The following is a 21,252-nucleotide window of genomic DNA, read 5'->3' as shown; positions in this document are numbered from 1 at the left end:
TGCTCCCCGTTCTTGTTATCATTTTGACGCCACGGGGTGATTAGGGAGTTGAAAGTCCCTGTTGCCCAACGACAACCCCAAAACATCACTGCTCTAGAGGAGATCTGCATGGAGGAATGGGCCAGAATACCTGCAACAGTGTGTGAAAAGCTTGTGAAAAGTTACAGAAAACGTTTGGCCTCCGTTATTGCCAACAAAGGGTAGATAACGAAGTATTAAGATGAACTTTTGGTATCGACCAAATACTTATTTTCCACCATGATTTGCAAATAAATTATTAAAAAAATCAAACAATGTGATTTTCAGTTGTTTTTTTTCCCCACATTCTGTCTCTCAGGGTTGAGGTTTATCCATGTTGACAATTACAGGCCTCTCTAATATTTTCAAGTGGGAGAACTTGCACAATTAGTGGTTGACTTAATACTTATTTGCCCCACTGTATGTGATATTTACCGAAGCATCATGTGGGCGTAGTTTGTAGGCTGTCGGCTACAGTCAGGTATGATTGGAGCCACCTAGCATAGTAGCATCGCATTTGCAACGGCGTCACCCTCCCTTGCCTCCTCCCCACTCCTGCTCTGCTCTCTCGCCTCCGTGAGTCCGTCTTTCTCAGACTTTTCTCGGGTCAGTCAACCAACATAGTAATGCACGCCTTTCCCGCCTCAGTAATGGTAACGGCGTTGCCAAGATGAGCAAAGTAATTAATTAGATTGCTCACTACTGAAGAAAATAACGCCGTGAGTAACACCGTTATATTCTAACGCCGTTATTAACAACACTGGGTATGCATAAGTTTGGGCACCCCTGATAATTTTTAAAGATTTTTCTTTTGTAAATCACTCATTGTTTGGAACAAATATTTCAGTTAAATATGTCATATAGCACGGGGGTCAGCAACCCGTGACTCTAGAGCCGCATGCGGCTCTTAAGCGCTGTCCTAGTGACTCCCTGTAGCTTTTCAAAAAACATTGAAAATGGAAAAAGAGGGGGCGGGTATATTTTTTGTTTTAATACGGTTTCTGTAGGAGGACAGATATGACACAAACATTTGTCCAATTCATTATTATTGTAATAATTAAGTTAATAATGTAATAAAGTTAAACTTGAGGCAGCGTCGTACACAGAGTAGTCACGCGGTGCGTCATTCTCTATAGGATGCACTGCAGGTAAAATAAACATTTATTAATAAAGGCTCAGTATGTATTTGTAGCCAACTTAGTCATTTTGATTTTAGGCTAATATAGCTAATATAGATACAGACAGCATGTGTTGCCTCCATTATAACGCTTATTTAAGGCTTTTAATTTTTTGCGGCTTCAGACATATTTGTTATTTGTTTTTTGGCCCAATATTGCTCAAAATTTTGGGTTGTCGACCCTTGGTACAGCAGATGAATACAGTAATATTTGAGAAGTAAAATGAATTTTATAGGATAAACAAAATGTGCGTAGTAAATATTAAAAAAATACAAATAAAAAAATAGGCCGGTGCATGAAGTTAGGCACCCCTACAGAAAACCATGATTAATAATATTTATTAAACGCTCCTTTTTGCAGAAATAACTGCATCTAAACCCTTCCTATAGCTTTTAATTATGGGCTGGATTCAGGTTGAAGGTAGTTTTGACCATTCTTCTTTACAAAAAAACTCCACCTCAGTCAGGGTTGATGCAGCCTAGCATGGACAGCCCGCTTCAAATCAGACCAGATTTTTAATAATATTAAGGTCTGGGGACTGAGATGGCCATTCTAGAACGTTGTACTTGTTCATCCACATGAATGCCTTAGTAGATTTGGAGCCGTGTTTAGGGTCATTGTCTTGTTGAAATATCCAGCCCCTGCACAACTAACACTTTGTCACTGAATCTGAAACATTGCTTGCAAAAATCTGTCGGTATTACCTGGAATCAATGAGACCTTCAACTTTAACAAGATTGCCAGTGCCTGCGCTGTACACACAGCCCCATAACATGATGGAACCACCACCAAATTTACTGTGGGTAGCAGTGTCTTTTCATGTTGTGTTTTTCATACGCCATGCATACTGTGACTGTCCCTTGTTATGCCCAAATAATTCTCTTTTTTGTTTCATCAGTCTATAGAACCTTATTCCAAAATGAGGCTGGTTTAGCCAATTTAATGTGCTTTGGCATACCTCAAGGACTCTGTGTCATGTGCGCAGAAAAGGCTTCTTCCGCGTTACTTTCCAAAACAGCCTCTCCTTGTGCAAACAACGCTGAATACTTGACCGATGCACAGTGACACCATTTGCGGCAAGATCATGTTGAAGGTCTTTGGAACTGGTCTGTGGCTTTAATTTAAATCTTCTCACCATCCTTCGCTTCTGTGTATCCGAGATTTATTTGGTCTGCCACTCCGGACCTTAACTTGAACTGTGTCTGGGATCTTTAATTTCCTTTTTTGTTCCTCACAGTGGAAACTGACAGCTGAAATTTCAGCGACAGCTTTTTGTATCCTTCCCCTGTCATGTTGAATAATACTGTCTTTCAGATCATTTGACAGTTGTTTTAAGACTCCCATGTTTCCACTCTTTAGAGATGATGCAAAGGGGAGAATAATTTGAAATTTGCCACCTCAAATACCCTTTCTCATGCTTCACCTGTACGTAGTCAATGTCAGTCAGCTTATCAAACAAATTTTGAGTTCCAAAAAATAGTACTAAAGATTTTCTAATCAATAAAAACACAAGGTTGCACAAATTTTTGCACCGGCCTATTTTTGTTAATTATTCCGCACTTTCTGTTTATCCTATAAAATTAAATTCACACTTTAAATATTATTGTGTTCATCTGCTATATGATATACTTAACTGAAATTTTAATTCCAAACAATCAGTGATTTATAAAAGAAAATGTTAAAAATTATAAGGGGTGCCCAAACCTTTGCATACCACCGTACTTGGCTTTGTAATAATATTATTATTTTCGTTTTATTCGATCTTTTACTTATACTGTGCTGTTGTCATCTGGACCTTGAGTCTGGTAATAAATCTAATTGTAAATGAGAATTTACATTTAATTAAAAAGCCGAAATTTAAAATTCTACATATGAAAAGTCTTTTCAAATCAACGTATATATTTGTTGTGAGTGACTGAAAATGTAAACGCACCACATATAAATTTGGATGTCAATATCTTCCAATTTTAAACGTCAATGTAAATTGACATTTACAATGGATTAAAAAGCTGACATTTCAAGTTCTGTCCAGTTACACTTTCAAAGTATTTTCAAATATTTTTCAATATTTTTTAATATATGATTAAAAATGTAAATGTAATAGATGTAAAAAAATTTTTTTCTTACGTATCAATGTAAACCGACGTTGACATTTACATTTAATGAAAAAAACTGAAATTTCACATAATATAAAATTAGACATTGAAAAAAAAAATAAAAATTTTTTTGAATCGGTATGTATATACATATATATATATAATTACACAAACATACATGGCGGAAAACACAGATAAGGCTAAAAAAGCAGTTTCTGCTCTTGCACACCTCTTTAAAATGAACTGCTGCTGTTGCGCTGCTGTGTTTGATAGAACAATATGTTTATATGCTGCTATAGCAGATTCATGGCGCATTAAACCCCCGAACTAGTTTTAATTTGTCCGTTTTACCCTGGAAACCCCCGTTTACAGACGTCCCACAACCGCTTTTGTTTCAACCTAGCCATAAAAAGAAGGTAAGTAAACATATTTATTCTTCGAAATGTCTGTCATTTTTAGCTTAGAATCATTAATTGATGTCTAATATTTAGTTCAGAAAAAAACGACTTTAAAAAATTATTCACTTGCATATTTTAAACTTTTAAACAAATTACGTCACAATGAAAAAATTAGCGTCTGTAAATAAGTCACGGATATCTCCCTCATAACTATCACTTAATTGTTTTTTGTTTTTTTTTCGTTAAAGGGATCCTCTATTTTTAAGACAAGTAATTCTTAAAAGATAAATGTTAGTATGAGTTACAATAATTTGATATTAAAACCCCTCTTAATGTTTTTGTTTTAATAAAGTTTGTAAAATTATTTTAAGTGATAGGTCGCCAATCTTGTTACGTCGCAGTGCGTAACGTCACTGGTCCCGTTGACGAAATTCCAGCGTGTCACTCGTTAGCTTTCCCAACATGGTGTCAGTTCTACCCTTCCTATTTGAACCAGATCTGAAAAGTGAAGAGCAGGACAGCACTGTCGGTCGTTCACAAGACGAGCTTCAGGGAAAAATGCGTGCAGCAAATACCTGATAAGACAAAAGTTGGGCAAAACTGGTGATGCGAGAGAGTCCAGTTGGGAACTCTGGCTGGGAGCGAGAGCGTATGCTGTCCGGTTTTTTAGCAGATATTCAAGGTAAGCATATTGCGTTTTCAAACTTATCCCAATATAATTATGTAGATTGTTACCATCCAGAGCTGTCGTGTGCTTTACATACAGTACAGGCCAAAGAGTACACCTTGTGTAATCCATGTCTTGTACATTGTAGCGCGTGGTAGCTAGGATACGTGTATAAAAGTACCAAAAAGGGGAGAAGCTTCCACTATGCACATTTATTCACACAAAATAATATTTCCACCTTGACCACTCTTCACTCGGGAGCTCAGCAGTAAGCAAACACGCGTTCCCTGGCGAACTCCAACATTGTTGTGAGGTCCACGTCAGAGTCACTGTCGTCACTGTAGCGTGCCATAGTGCTTTAATTATTTAGTATGATTTGGGGAAAACTCCCCCGAAGAATAGTCAACATAAAAGATAGCAATAGTAATCCAAATCCGCGTTTTTTACTCACTCGAAGATTCAGGAATTAGACCGATCCCATGGCAATGTCGCAGCCGTCGATTCCACAAAATAGACTGATCCGAAAAGCCGCCGCGGGACCGACGAATAAAAAAAATGGACAGACATGGTGGGACCGTCGGATCCAGAAAATAGACGGATCCCTTACTTGACTGAGGATCCAGGAAAAATGTTCGGACGCCAGTTGTAACGCGTGGTGGGTAGGGTACGTGCATACAGGGACCAAAAAGGGGGAGAAGCTTCCACTTATGCACATTTATTCACTAAAAATAATAATTCCACCTTGACCACTCACTTCACTCCCCTTGTTTCCATTTGACTGGAAATTGCATCCAAAAGCAGCACATCGTGGCATTTTACTTCACGAGTTTAGGCAGCAATAAGCAATTGTTCAACACGCTACAAATTTGGAAAGATACCGATGACGTCATCACTGCGAGCCCGCAAACCCTGGCGCCAACTAACGGTCAAAATATGGACTAAATATTATAAAATATTGCCATTGATTTAACATTTTATGTGTTTCTAACAACATATTTTAGTACAAGAGAACAATTGTGGTTTATTAGAGCCTACATGTATTTAAGTTAGAGGATCACTTTAATGTTGCAATTTCCCATATATTTTAGATGATAAATAATCGATCCAAACAAAGAAAATTTTAAAAAGAAGGTTTAAAAGGGTAAATATATGAAAATGAACATCTGGACCACTCCTTGATATCTGCGATTTCTGTTTCGCAACCCTTGTTATATTACCATGTTTCACCCATAAAATCCCCCCCAAAATCCGGCTGTGGCCATTCACAGCTGTGTCTTGACACTCAATGATACATCCTACATGGAGTTTTGGGATCGAAAAGAGGTCAGTATGCGTTAAAATCATGGCGGCCTTAATTATGCTCTTGCGTGTTTTCACCTCCAGTTGGGGTTTTGCTGTTTTAATTTTTTTTTTTTTAAATGCCCTCCTGTTCAAAATTTTTCTTCCCCCAGAAAAATGAGATTTTAAGCTTTCCAATGATGTATCACACACGCATTTCTATTTGCACGCAATTTGGCAAAATTTAGCCAAATTGGGGGTCTCAGAGTGGAACTGAGTGTTTTCCGCCATATATAGAGCCACAACAGACTGCTGAAGGGGCCACAAAAGACCGCACAGCCCTGCTTTTGTACGACAGATAGAAGTGCTCTTCCTATAAAGACCTTTTGTAGAACGTGGAATAAATAATTGCCTCCATTGCACTTTCGATCTCCCGTTCAGCTGCGCATATAATACACTCGGTAAACATTTATCATCCTACAGTAATCCTATACAGCGTGCACATTGAATATATATTTGCACGCAGCAAAGGAGAAACAAGCTTTGCGACCTATCGATTCCTTTTTTACAGCAGTGTCTAAAGACGCAACCTTTTACATCCAGTACCTATTCGTCATCTTCAACCAACCTGAATGTTAGCGGTATTTACCATTTTCAAATTATTTTCAGAATTCAAGACAACAAAAGGGATGCGAAAAATGCTGATTTTGGGGGGGGCATTGATTACCTGCAGCACCGTCTCCCCTGGTTGCATGTCTGTGAATAGGTCCACGCTGTAGGACACCTGTGCAAAGGTGGGTGTGTTGTCGTTGGCATCGATGACTAAAATGTTGACTGTGACGGGGACGCTCTGCTGGACGCCGTCCGATGCCAGCATCTGTGAGGAGAACACATATTGTATTTGCTGTAACCTTGCCAGACAGAACTATGGATTGGACGAGGAGACGCACAAAATGGTGTCCTTGAAGGACTTTGATGTTGAACTTGCCTGCCATTGACAGCGCTCAACTGTCAAAATGGACTGGAAGTCGAGCGCCGTCAATGGCAATGACATGAAAAGATCTCAAAAGGCTTCACAAACACACAAATCGACATTAAAATATAAATCATAGAATAATAATTCCAGTGAATGTTATGATATGAAGGAGCTAGAAAAAAAATATTGGAATAATGTCATAATAAATCATCTGGTTTTAACAATGTTTGATTATAATGTTGAGCTATCAAATATTATCATTTATGCTTGTATTGATTACATTTTATTCATATTTGTCATTTCATTTATACTATACCATGTCATTTATTGAATTTTAATTGATACTATTATGTGCTGGATGTAATAAGTTGTATCATGTTTTATAATTATTGTACTTTATATTATAGTACTTAGAGATGTGATGCCGATCGATCGGGTCCGATCACGTCATTTTCAAAGTATCGGAATTGCTGCACGACCCACTCACGCATTGTCGCGCTCAATCAGTAATGTCGCCGTTTTACCTATATAGAGAGATAAAAGGCAGCGTAAAATGAGTAGAGTGAATTTTGGCAGCCTTTGGAGCCTTTTTTAATTGGCTAAAACCTTACTATCCCTCTCCCTACGATTAGAAATATCATGGGAAGCAATGTGGGGAAGCAAGGAAATTGATCTTTTTCTTAACACCTTATGTTATTTCCCAACGCAGAGAAGATATATCAATTGGTAGCACTACGCACAGTCATGGTTCCACCTCCCATCGTGCATTTGGGCATGGCTACAGTATCATTTACTGAAAGCTCAACAAATGCACTAGATGGAAATATTTAGTCACAATATACAAAGTCACAAGTCTTTCTATTCGTGGATCCCTCTCACAGAAAGAATGTTAATAATGTAAATGCCATCTTGAGAATTTATTGTCATAATAAACAAATACAATACTTATGTACTGTATGTTGAATGTATGTTTTATTCATCTTTTTCTTAATGCATTGCCAAAATGTATATGATCGGGGAAAATTATCGGGAATGATTGGAATTGAATCGGGAGCAAAAAAAAAGCAATCGGATCGGGAAATATCGGGATCGGATCGGGAGCAAAAAAACATGATCGGAAACACACTAATAATACTTTTAATGCATTTTCCCCCAATTATAACATGCTATGCTATACCTGTTCACATTTATATACAGTATACAGTGGTACCTCTACATACAAAGTTAATTCGTTCCAGGACCTTGTTTGTAAGTCGAAATGGTCGTATATCAAGCAGGATTTTCCCATACAATTACATTAGAATTCCATTAATTAATTCCACTGCACGAAAACCTACACTAAATCCTTAATAAATGCTGCTGGTACTATTGCAAATAGCAATTACACAGAGCAAAACAAATAAATTATGAATAAAAATCAGTATAATAATAATCATACCTGTAAAAATGTAACAAATCAGGTTCTAATGTGCTGGATGTGTTTTGCGTGGTGTACCTGAACGCACCGCGTGGCTGACTACACAGAGTAAGAGAGGACTTTTTACTTTCACTTTTCATGTTCAGCTGTGGCGGACAGTAGGCATGTTGTGTTGTACTAGTTCTGAAATAAATGATTAAAAACCTGACAAAGCTGGCGATTTTTTTTGGCAATGTTACCATAATAATAATTGTTACCTTATAAAGACTGGCGAACGTAGGTTGGAGGAGGACCGTCGAGATCATAAATGTTCTACGGCTGTATTGTCGAGCCAGTTCACAGATACGCACACCACACTCATATTTTCCTATCATTTCCATCTTCATTTCAATGGTAAGCCTCACCTTTTTCCTTTTTTCAGTATCTGCACTAACATTCTTGGAACCCGTGTTGATTTCTCTCACAAGAAAATCCGCCGTGCATCGATCTTGCGGGGAAGCAAAGACACTGTGGTGGTGTCATAAATCATCGTATTTCGATCATGTCTCCAGATGTAGAAACAAATCGCGAGTGAAATTTTACGTTCGCTGTCAAAAAGATTGTGTGTCGAAGCGATCGTATGTCGAGGTACCACTGTACTGTATAAAACTCAATTATAGAATCTATTATGCATTGTTATATCCAGTATCTGAAAATAATTTCATTATTGTTATTAATTATACAAAAGGCCTTTTCAGTACATGTATCATTTTTTTATTCTTCATATTTTAATTTTTTTTGTAGTCATAATTTTTTCAATTCAGGTAAAAATTGACTTTCTGAACAAAAGTGAATTATATTTTAATCTCATTTAAGATAGTTATGTGCCGTTTTGTTAGGTCCCTGTCAAAAAAGATTGGACATATATCGCTGTCAATGGCAGCCAATGTTAAAAAAACAAACAAAGCCAATTTCCACTCTAAACTTGCATCTTATTAAACTAGCTCCGTGTAATTTATTCCACTTGTTAACCACTTTGGCCCCTGTGCGGTTTATGGGTAACAATTTCATAATCCAAATATTTGAAGATGCGTTGACTTTTCCCATCTGCCCTTTGCCAGACAGACACTCTATGTATAATAAAACAAGTGCGTGAGGTTTAATTTCAACACGCCTCACATACTGTCCGCACTTTGACGCAAGGTTAAATCTGTCAGGAGAAGAATGTGTTCATTAAATGCAAACGTGCTAACCTTACAAGCAGAGTACTTGTATAAAGCTTCACCACCAGGACAATGTTTTATCAACAAAAAAGAGACAAGTCTTTGAAGTAGATGTGGAAAAAAAAGTGAATAAATCAACACATCATAGAAAAAAATGAATTTGTTTAAATAGATTTAATACCCGATTTTACCTTTGCGGACTTTATGAAAGTATAATCTTCTTCTACTAAACTGAAAAGTGGATTTGATGTCATATACTTTATACCAGGGGTGTTAAACCGATTCCATAAAGTGCCACAGAGGGTCCTGGTCTTTGTACCAACAGATCTAGCACAGACCGTTGAACCAATGAGGTTTCAGCTAAAATTTACAGCACCTGGCTGAAATCAACTGATTAAACCTGTAAAACACCAGATTTTTATTCATTTCGTTTGGTTGGAATGAAATCCAGCACCCACTTTGAGGACCGGTTTGACACCCCTGATATATACATTGCACTAAGACGAGGGAAATAAAGAAGAAACAGATTTGGGCGTCTTCCATAGTGGCATGGAAATGTGACGTATGTTGGCCCAACATGGTTAATATAACATTAAATCCAGATTAATCCCAGATTAACAGCAGGCACTAGCCACAAAATAAGGATTCTACTGTGTCAACATTTGTACGAGGGGTCTCAGAAAAGGTCCGGGAGTCGCAAAGCAATTTCAATTTGAGCGTTGGATGAGTGAAAATGCTTGCTCAATTGTGTTTAAGTCAGGTGATTGACATTATTGATGGAGGGGTGTTAAAAGACGGTTAAAACACAAAAATTGAGTAGATTTTTATGGATCTCACTTATTATTGGTCATTGATTTATTGGTTGCTATTGACGGCAACAGACATCCGATCCATATTGATTTGGAGATCGCTGCCAGCCCCGAGTCAAATTGGGTTAGACGTCTTTCGCCGTCAATGGCAGTGAAACATGATCACTCATTTCCAGCCATTTCAATTCAAAAGGATGAGATGTCTATTGAAGGAATCTGACCTTTTGGCCAGATTGCCGGAATCACGCCAGCCGAACCGCCAGACCCGCGCTGGCGCAGATCCAACAACCCTGGCCAGCGAAACTCCGACAACCCAGCTGTCTTAACCCCTTGTACTGACTCAATTTTGAAAGCTAAACACAAACACAAGTTGACAATTTATTCCGAGTCGACAGCAATCATACAGAAAGGCAAAGCAGCAACAGACCAAGGCTAGGAGGCAAACTTGTTCCAGGGTCGACATATCACAAGTCAACAAAAGATTCCCGAGAAAAAATTACAACGATTAGTTAAACATTCAGTCTTTTTGAATGCTGACGCGGGGCGGGCTGTCGGCAGGATGAAGGGTGTGTTTGGGCATTGTTTAGAATTATCTTCTATTGCAATTTGGGCTGTTTAGTTCGTGCGTCACAGTTACTGAGTCACCGTTACTTAGGCAACTGGAGTGGGAGATTTTGCCCGCCTCAGCGTCAAAAGGGCGCTTGGAGTCTTATCAGTTGTGTTATCAGTTGAAAATCGGGCCGGTGTTCCTTATAGGACAGGATGTCCCGCCATTTGTTCTGGACTGTCCTGTAGAACTGATTGCAGGATATGGTGTTTCCGGACGTGGGCTTGTAGATGTCTTGCCTATCACCTGGTTGTCAGTGTCAATCTTGCTCAGTCAGTTGCATGACGCACGTGTTGGGCTTCCGTGATCAGAAGGCGTCCTTATCTACACGTTGTCTTGGCGCTAAAAGTTCAAATCATTCCAAGTGCAACTGTTCATAATATCAAATATATTCTGCTTGTTTTCATTAAACTATGATATTAATGCTATTTATTTTATATTGGGTACGTTACAGTAATACAAACAGTCAAACAGTAAATACGAGAAAAGGTACTATTCCCTGATTAATTATATTAAGTGTGTTAGTGTAATACAAACAGTCGAACGGTAAATACGAGAAAATCTTCACTATCAAATCCAATGCCAGTGAATGAGTTCATGAATTCATTCACTGATGTGAAACATGAACGTGAAACGAAAGAGTTTGAACACTTGGTCCCTTGAAAGACAAACATTCAGTTAGCATTATGCATACGGAATCTATCTATTGGCCTTGAATGCCTAAAGAAGCTTGCTCGAGCAAGATACACCACTTCTCTCCTAACCTTCAACTCGGACAAACAAACCAGAGAAGCCGGCGGTCAAAGTTCGCCGTTAATTTACTGTGGCAAACGGGAACGGCGCTCACCGTGAACGTGTAGGTCATCTGCTTCTCCCGGTCCACGGGTTTCAGCAGCCTCAGGTAACGGATTACGCCGCTGGAGGTCAAGCTGAAGATGGCTGTGTGGTCGTCCAGGGTTATCTTCAACATGGGGTCTTGAGTCTTAAAAATAGAATTGAATGAAATTCAACAAGAGATGTATTACCATGACAACTCCAAAGGAGTAGATGTGATGATCTGAGCAGGAAACAGGAGGAAGAATAGATCGATATGTTTTTTATGCAACCACATCAATGAAGTGATGATTTCAGAAACCGAAAAAAATAAGACACAGTATATGCTGCTGCTGAACAAAAGCAACATTGGTAAACATCATAACGGCGAGGACTATTGATTACGTTAGGCATGTCTACTCTTTACATTTTCATCAGACAGGACTATTTACAAAAAAAAAAAAAAAAAAAAAGCCAGAGAGGGAGGGAAATTAACTGATTAATTTGGTCAAAATATAGTCAAATATATGCATAAAATTTTGAATATTTTCTATCAAGAGACTCAGAAAAAGACATAATTTAGGTCAACAATAACAATCCATCAACTATCAAGATAGTAGTCAATTATTTGTCTATGAGCTGATTAATAGTGGCAACCCTAACACAGCATTATGTTATAAAAGGCATGCCAGAAAGTCCACCTATCATGCAATAAAACAGCAGGATACGAAACGCACGCAAAGTCAATAACAGCACAGCAAAACACTTCAATAAAAAGCAGCATTCCACACAAGTCAACTCGTTTCTGTCAATATTTTTGTCTTCATACTCGTTCATCCTAACATAAAGGTACACCTTCACAATATAATGAGCTGTGCTTTATGAACATCACAATGCCCCTTTTCAGAGACGTATCGAGCTGTTCTGTATCTTTGTGTGGAAAGAGAAAAATACAAGACTTCAGAAATGCTATTTTATGAAACAAACAAATTCCCATATTCCTATTATTATTATTATTATTATTTTACTTGACTTGTTTATTGGCTGTCACTGATGGGGATCGACTATTTTTTCTCAAAAACAGCTTAACATTTTTTTCTATTTTACAAGATGCATGTTGAATTTTCCAGACAAAATTAATTGTTCACCGTCAAGATTAGTCGCAAAAAAAAAAAAGTTATTTTTTAAAAAAGAATTTTACAAAAGAACAGATTGACACTGAGGAGCATTCTTTTAAATCGTGTTTTTGGTTTATTGAAGGACTTTGTTTAAAAAAAAAAAATAATATATATATATTTTTAAATGAAACTAGTCATGTCATTTTATGAAAAATAGTGCCATGATTTTTAAAAAAAAGATTTTTCAATAATATCTAACTAATGGATTCAATTTCACAACAGGAGGATGAAAAGAGGCCTATCTTCCCCCATCACTAAAAGAGTAATAAGTAAATATTTTGGGTGAAAATTTTAGGGATATAACATTGTTTTTCAATAGAAAAAAATATTTAAAATTGAAGTGTAGTAGCGCTAGTAGAAATAGTTGTAGGAGTAACAATTATATTCGTTGTAATAATCGCCATACGATTGTAGTGAATTTCGTTGTCATTAGATTGTGCAGGAGTACTTTAAAAGAGTGTCGCCATTACATTAATCGTCTGCAGCGGTCCCAAATGTTACTGCACGCACGCGCACAATGAGTGGGGACGTCCTGAGCGAGAGCACACATCCGACCGCCAGTCTCAGCTTCATTACCCAGCAAATGAATCGCAAACTATTTACAATCTGCACTAAATTTGCACGTATTAATCAGATCAGTGTCAACGTAGTTTACATTCAGCGGCAAATTGAAGGAAAATGCAGCTTTAATGGCGTACCATTAGCGAGGATAGGGGCGCGGATGAACGAGATATTCTAATTCTGCTGTAGGAACGGTCACAAAATGCGTAATCATTTGGGGGAAAAAACTCAGGACATCCCCGTGAAATCATCCATTTGACATGTTAGCATCCCTTTTACCTACAGGTGTGTCACCAGGGTCCAGCTACAATGATAACAAACATGGAAAATGACTTAGAAATGGAGGATTTTTTTGGGGGGGACATGTATTAATGGACAATGGCTATGATGGATAATCCCCTGTACCTCCTCCACGTCGTTATCCAGCGCCACGATCTCCAGCGGCGTGGTGAGGTTGACCCCAGCCGAAATGGTGGTGCCCACCGGGGACGATTCGCTCACGTAGCCCTGATACGTGACGAACTGGAAATACGGTGCCTGGTTGTTCTCGTCCAGGATTTCCACCACTAGGTCGGCGTAGGCCGGCAGGGGGTGACCGTTGTCCTGTTCCGCCTGACAAGAAGAAGCAAAAGAATACATAGATCACGATATAAAGTACGGCTCAAAGGTTTTTAGACACTTCTCCATTCAACAGCATGGTAAAGTGTTTTCAAAGTTTTAACGGATGTGTTTGAAAAAAATTGGACATTGCGGCAATAAGAGTTCAATTTGTACTCGTAACTCAAATATTTTTTTGTTTGTGTTTTGAATAACACTGGTACTTTTTTAAGATACACTATATAAATATACAGTAGTACCTCTATATATGAAGTTAATTCGTTCCAGGACCTTGTTTGTAAATCTAAATGGCCGTATGTCGAGCACGATTTTACCAATTATAATCCCATTAATTCGTTCCACAGCCTGAAAACATACACTAAATCCTTAATAAATGCTACTGGTACTATTGCAAATATCAATTACACAGAGCTAAACAAATAAATTATGAATAAAATTCCTAATAATATAATAGTAATAATAATACCTGTAATAATGTAACGAATGGGGTTCAAATGAGGCGGATGTGTTTTGCGTGGTGTACCTGAACAGCGTGGCTGACTTCACAGAGTGAGTGAGGGAGGGAGGGAGGACTTTTTACTTTCACTTTGTTCAGTTGGGGCGGACAATAGGCATGTTGTGTTGCACAAATTCTACATAATTGATTAAAAACCTGACGAAGCTGGCGATTTTTTGGCGATGTTACAATAATGATAATTGTCACCTTAACTTATAAAGACTGGTGAACGGAGGTCGGAGGAGGACTGTCGAAATTCCAGACATTCTACGGCCGTATTGTCAAGTCAGTTCATTTTTGTATCATTTCCATTATAAGACTCACCTATTTCCTTTTTTCGCCACCTGTACTAACAATCTTGTAACCCATGTTGATTTCTCTTACAAGAAAATGCGGTGTGCGGGAAAACAAAGTAACTGCGGCGCTGTCATAAATCGTCGTATTTCGAGCATGTCGTCCAATGTAGAAGTTTTACGTTGGATGTCGAAAAGATCGTGTGTCGAAGTGATCATATGTCGAGGTACCAATGTATATGGGAATTACATCATTGACTACTTAGCTCCAGCGACAGATGTCCAATCATATAACTTTGTTCACTTTCTGCAGCCCTCCCTGTTCAAATGGATTGGACATCCAAGATCTTCAATGGCAGCCAATGAGTTAATGGATGACCCCCCCCCCCGTCTGAAATAGTCTGATTAATCGATTACAGTAGATTGTTTTTGTTACGCCATTTAGAGAAAAAATAAAAAAGGTACAGTATGCAGAGTACAGTTGTCAATGAATGCAGAACTACTGATATGTTGACTAATGTCGCTAAAAGCAGGCGAGGAAACGACGGCCAATGGTTCCTCCCAATGTAATTTAAATTACACAAAAGTTGAGCAAATTTAATCAGCGCTTGACTGAGAAACGGGGCCTCAATAATTAGCACAGACGACGCAGTTTATGCGAGCCGCGTCGTAATTAGCGGCTTTGACTGCAAAAGGCAATGAGCTTTCCACACATAGGGCAACAGGCTGAGTTGGAAAAGTAAACAAGTGCATTAGTCAGCTTGCGCACATCGGCCACAATCAACGGAACCGCGGCAGATTGTCTTTGATGTATCTGAAAAGGCTGCGAGAAACTTCATCATTGCAGTCCAACGTGAGTTTGTATTGGGTTCGATACATTTCGGCAATGTGAGGCTCACAGGAATCGGCCGTGCGGTTCAACTCGGTTCCACTGTGACTATCCATTAATCTGTTTTCTATAGCCCTGGTTTGGTGCTAATTTGGGATGCGGGTAAGATGAAGTGTTTCCCATCTGACTTGTGGCTGAGAGACAAAGAACCATTACTGGTTATTTATTGTCCACTTTTTGTTAGGTATGAGGAGTACCTGAACATACAAACTGGTAAACGGGCTTTTCACTTGTATTGTGCTTTGAGACACTGTTAGCGAATAGTTGTCCAGATCTCAAAAGGGTCAGGGATTGAACCAACAGCCTTTGGGTGGGGAGAAAACAACCAACACCGAGGTTTGAACCCAGACTTCAGAATACTCAAAAAACACATTATATCCAAGAAGTCGATATGATATGCAGTTGGAACACCTCATAATCGTTAAAGCAGTGTTGTTTTCGTCAACGATGACGACAAAGAAAACATTTCATTAACGAACATTTTTTTCTTGACCATGACGTCATGATGACACCCCGAAAACGCGTCTTGGATGACTGTAACGTGACGAAAAGATTGCCAATTTACGTCTGGCGAGACGACAACGACATGAAAATGTGCCATCTTACCAGATACAGTGCTACTACTTGAAATGATTAGAGAGGCCTGTAATTGTCAACATGGGTAAACCTCAACCATGAGAGACAGAATGTGGGGGAAAAAAACTGAAAATCACATTGTTTGATTTTTAAATAATTTATTTCCAAATTAGAGTGGAAAATAAGTATTTGGTCACCTACAAACAAGCAAGTTTTTTCGCTGTCAAAGAGGTTTAACTTCTTCTAACGGGGTCTAACGAGGCTCCGCTCGTTACCTGTATCAATGGCACCTGTTTTAACTCATTACCGGTATAAAATACACCTGTCCACAATTTCAGTCAGTCTCACTCCGAACTCCACTATAGCCAAGACCAAAGAGCTGTTGAAGGACACCAGAGACAAAATTGTAGACCTGCACCAGACTGGGAAGACTGAATCTGCAACAGGTAAAACGCTTGGTGTGAAGAAATCAACTGTGGGAGCAATTATTAGAAAATGGAAGACATACAAGATCACTGATAATCTCCCTCGATCTGGGGCTCCATGCAAGATCTCCCCCCGTGGCGTCATATATGATAACATGAACGGTGAGCAAAAATCCCAGAACCACACGGAGGGACCTAGTGAATGACCTACAGAGAGCTGGGACCACAGTAACAAAGCCTACTTACTATCAGTAACACAATGCGGCGCCAGGGACTCAAATCCTGCACTGCCAGACGTGTGCCCCTGCTGAAGCCAGTACACGTCCAGACCCATCCGCAGTTCACTAGAGAGCATTTGGATGATCCAGAAGAGGACTGGGAGAATGTGTTATGGTCAGATGAAACCAAAATAGAACTTTTTGGTAGAAACACAGGTTCTAGTGTTTGGAAGAGAAAGAATACTGAATTGCATCTGAAGAACACCATACCCACTGTGAAGCATGGGGGTGGAAACATCACGCTTTGGGGCTGTTTTTCTGCAAAGGGACCAGGACGACTGATCTGTGTAAAGGAAAGAATGAATGGGGCCATGTATCGAGAGATTTTGAGTGAAAATCTCCTTCCATCAGCAAGGGCATTGAAGATGAGACATGGCTGGGTCTTTCTGACAATGATCCCAAACACACAGCCAGGGCAACAAAGGAATGGCTTCGTAAGAACAATTCAAGGTCTTGGTGTGGCCTAGCCAGTTTCCAGATCTCAACCCCATAGCAAATCTGTGGAGGGAGTTGAAAGTCTGTGTTTCCCAATTACAGCCCCAAAACATTTGGGGAGATCTGCATGGAGGAATGGGCCAAAATACCAGTAACATTGTGTGAAAAGCTTGTGAAGAGTTACAGAAAACGTTTGGCCTCCGTTATTGCCAACAAAGGGTACATAACAAAGTATTGAGATGAACTTTTGGTATTGACCAAATACTTATTTCCACCATGATTTGCAAATAAATTCTTTAAAAATCAAACAATGTGGTTTTCTGGGTTTTTTTCCTCTACATTCTGTCTCTCATGGTTGAGGTTTACCCATGTTGATAATTACAGGCCTCTCTAAACATTTTCAAGTGGAAAAACTTGCGCAATTAGTGGTTGACTAAATACTTTTTTGCCCCACTGTATATGTTCACAATGGGTGACATTTGATAGTTAGTTAGTTGTCCACGTAGGTTTTTATTTTTTTATTTTTTTGGTGCTATCAGCCTGCTTTCGAGCCATCTAACACATGATTTGCGCACGCCCCCCTGATTTGCACCCCCCACGTGGGAAGGTGCAATTCAATTTGGACTTGTTCTGAGTGGGCCAGGAGTTGGTCATTAGTTTTGTGATGTTTTACAGTTTTCAGGGCTTGGCCTATTTTAATTTCCAAACATGTTTTGTAGGTATGTTTCCTTAAGTTCTTTATAAATTGTAAGCTACATATGACTTGTAACTCCCTGCACAGCAGGAATATTATTTTACTGCATTCATTGTGTAAATTTCACCAAATAAAGCTAGTGTTGAGGAAAATAAGTTCTTACTTGACTGTCAATGTTCATTCGAAATTGTTGGAAACCTTTATTTATCTATTTATTTATTTTATACCAAAACTTTGTGTGTCCGTCAACCAATACTAGTCTAAAATTTTTTCAGTTTTCGTCAACTAAAACTAGACTAAAACGTGTTTGAATATTCGTCGACTAAAACTAGACTAAAACTAACACATTTTGAAATGACTAAAATATGACTAATAAGTATTTTCGTCCAAAAGACTAAGACTAAAATGAAAATGGCTGCCAAAAACAACACTGCGGTAAAGTGATTATTACATAACTTTTTTTTTTTTTTTTGCATGAAAACACTTCTAAGGCACAGTTTGTAACCCCAGAAAATATTCTATGTCAGGATCATTGGAACCAAGGACTTCAAGTCGATTAAAATCAAAATAAAGCCTGATTTATTCCCCTTCTATTCCCAGTGCGATCGATTTTTATAACCTGGCGCATTAGCGCACATCACCTTGTGTGTCATCCTATCCAATGAGTGTTCCAAAAATGTGTCTTGAAAGCAGCCCGACCGGATCAAAGTCAAGTACTGCGCTGTGGTTCTGCTCAATCCTATAAGCGCCCATCACGCCACCCACACGTAGAAACCTTACAGCCTGGAAGGAGGACGGTGGGGGCGAGTCGGGCGACATCAGTTTATGCCGTGACCTGAAACTAATTCTTCACACGGGCTCAGTTTTGCCGAGCAACAACGGACGAGTGCAGGTGCAGCTCAACTGTCAGGGGGCTAATTGTTGAAAAGATTCCAGATGACATTACGATCGCAATGTCGCACTTATAATTTGTGTTGCACCTATACTTCTTTGGCTCACGATAACGATTCGCAGCTGTGTGGTATCAGCGGATGCAACATTTTTGGGCGAGAATATGTTTAAAAAAAAAATATATATATATATATACACCGGTATATATATATATGTATATATATATATATACATATATATATGTATATATATATATATCCTAAATTATTGCACACTCACTTGAATGTTCAGTCAATGCTATCATAGCTTGGTCAGACACTAGATACAGTAACTCATTGTCTGCCATTGATGGCGCTAGACATCCAATCTAATTGAAGTGGGACAGTTCATCCTCCCGCTTCAAATGGATTGGACGCCTACTAGTGATAAACTAATTAGTGGGAGGGTGAACCCTGGCCAGAGGAAGAAAATGTCTCGGTACCGATACATGGGTGCAACACTTCTCATAACCGATTTCTGTTCATGTGAAAATCCAGTGTGTTTTCTGGAACAAGCACCCAAGGGAAAATAGCTGCCATTGACAGATAAACTACATGCGCCGTCACCTGAACATTATAGCGCATTTGAGACTGGTAAAAGGCAGACAGGCGCTACAAGGTTGCAGCCATCTCTTGGGAGTGGACTATTTAGCCGGGTCCCCATTCCCGGGAAGCGGCGCTAAATGACCTCGGTTCTGTTGCTACCGAGCGGAAGATTCACTGCTTATCACTGGCTGGCGCCTCTCCCAATCCCATCATCCTTTAAAGTGACAACATAGATCTTTTTGTTTTCTTTTCCCGGTGTATGATAAGACCACTTCCCTCTTTGTACAGCTCAATTTGTTCCCGGTTCATCCCTGTCAGCATTGTTTGATGCAGAGCATTCTCTTGACACCAAAGTCTAATTTTCACTCCGATTCCTCAGCGGACATTCTCAACTGTGCTTTCCCATCCCCTGTAACTGTCAATCAAAAATCCGACCGTTCTCTGCATGAATCTTTAGTCTTACCGCTTTACATTTTAGCTCTTCTTCCATTAGGTTTTACCCTGGAACGCAGACAAGACTGAAAATGCAGTTTCTGCTCTTGCACCCCTCTTTCAAATAAACTGCTGTACTTTAAGCCAAAAGAACAGTTGTGTTAGATAGAACAATATGTCTATATGCTGCCATAGCAGATTCTTGGCGCACTAAGCCTCCAAACTATTTTTTAATTTTCCGTTTTACCATGAAAACCCCCGTTTACAGATGTCGCACAACCGCTTTTGTTTCCACCTAGCCATAAAAAGAACACAAAAATACACACGGTCCCAGGCCTCAACTGGGACCGTGTGCTTTGGTCAGATGAGACCAAGATTGAGCTTTTGGCAACAAACACTCTAAGTGGGTCTGGCGTGCCACAAAATATGTGCATGCTGAAAAGCACCTCATACCCACTGTGAAGTATGGGGGTGGGTCAGTGATGCTGTGGGGCTGTTTCGCTTCCAAAGGCCTTGGGAACCTTGTTAGGGTGCATGGCATCATGAATGCTTTGAAATACCAGGACATTTTAAATCAAAATCTGTTGCCCTCTGCCCGAAAGCTGAAGATGGGTCGTCACTGGGGTTTTCAGCAGGACAATGACCCTAAACATATGGCCAAATCTACACAGAAATGGTGCACCAGACACAACATCAAGGTCCTCCCATGGCCATCTCAGTCCCAAGACCTTGTTTTGTTGGCAAAAGGGGGTTGTACAAAGTATTAACACCAGGGGTGCTAATAATTGTGTCACACATTATTTGATGCCAAATAATTTTTTCTTTATGTGGTATTTTTCCCCACTGAATGAATGCACTTGTACTGAAGGTTGGATTTTTCTCTCTTTTTTCCCATTAAGGTCTCATATTATTTGAATTTTTTAAAAAAATATTAGAAGCTAAAAAACACATCTTAACCAGGGGTGCCAATAATTATGGAGGGCACTGTACATATATATTAATTTTTTTATTACAATATACGTGGTTCTGATTATTTTTCTAGGAATGAATATGATTTTTTCAAATTTATTATTATTATTTTATTGTATATCACTTTTTATTGCCTTCCATTGGAAGGCACTGACAGTGAATACTTATGTTTGATGTTTTTTTTTTAAATGTTATTTTATTTTAAATTCAGTTTTAATACAGATCAATTGTACTTTTTTAAAATTTAGTATAAAATTTTTTTTGAATATTTGTAGTTTCCTTTTTTGTTTTTTAATTATGTTATTTTTTTTTTTAAATTAAGCTAACAAATACATCAAATTTACAGTTCTTTCCTTTGATCTGTTAACAAATATGTTTTTAATTTAGAAAAACAAAAACATTTAATAAAAATTACCCTTAATGGGAAAATATTTACTGTTAAGTCTTTAGATGACTCTGATGGCGCTAGACGTC

At 38.8% G+C, this 21,252-nt stretch overlaps 1 protein-coding gene across 9 annotated transcripts in view; it reads right to left on the bottom strand.

Annotated features, from left to right (window-relative positions):
* LOC130923355 (protocadherin-15) overlaps positions 1 to 21,252 on the bottom strand; it is a 490,939-nt gene that overhangs the window by 193,760 nt on the left and 275,927 nt on the right. For all 9 annotated transcript variants that reach the window (XM_057849017.1, XM_057849014.1, XM_057849016.1 and 6 more), the window contains 3 exons: positions 13,604 to 13,810; positions 11,494 to 11,628; positions 6,363 to 6,512 (listed from right to left, as the gene is read on the bottom strand). In XM_057849017.1, coding sequence (XP_057705000.1) covers positions 6,363 to 6,512; positions 11,494 to 11,628; positions 13,604 to 13,810 — 492 coding nt within the window. The remainder of the gene's footprint in view (positions 1 to 6,362; positions 6,513 to 11,493; positions 11,629 to 13,603; positions 13,811 to 21,252) is intronic.

The sequence above is a fragment of the Corythoichthys intestinalis genome, chromosome 10 (assembly GCF_030265065.1).
Source record: "Corythoichthys intestinalis isolate RoL2023-P3 chromosome 10, ASM3026506v1, whole genome shotgun sequence".
Taxonomy (NCBI): Eukaryota; Metazoa; Chordata; class Actinopteri; order Syngnathiformes; family Syngnathidae; genus Corythoichthys; species Corythoichthys intestinalis.
Note: the sequence above shows the minus strand (reverse complement) of the source record. Positions and strands in the feature narration are given on the sequence as shown.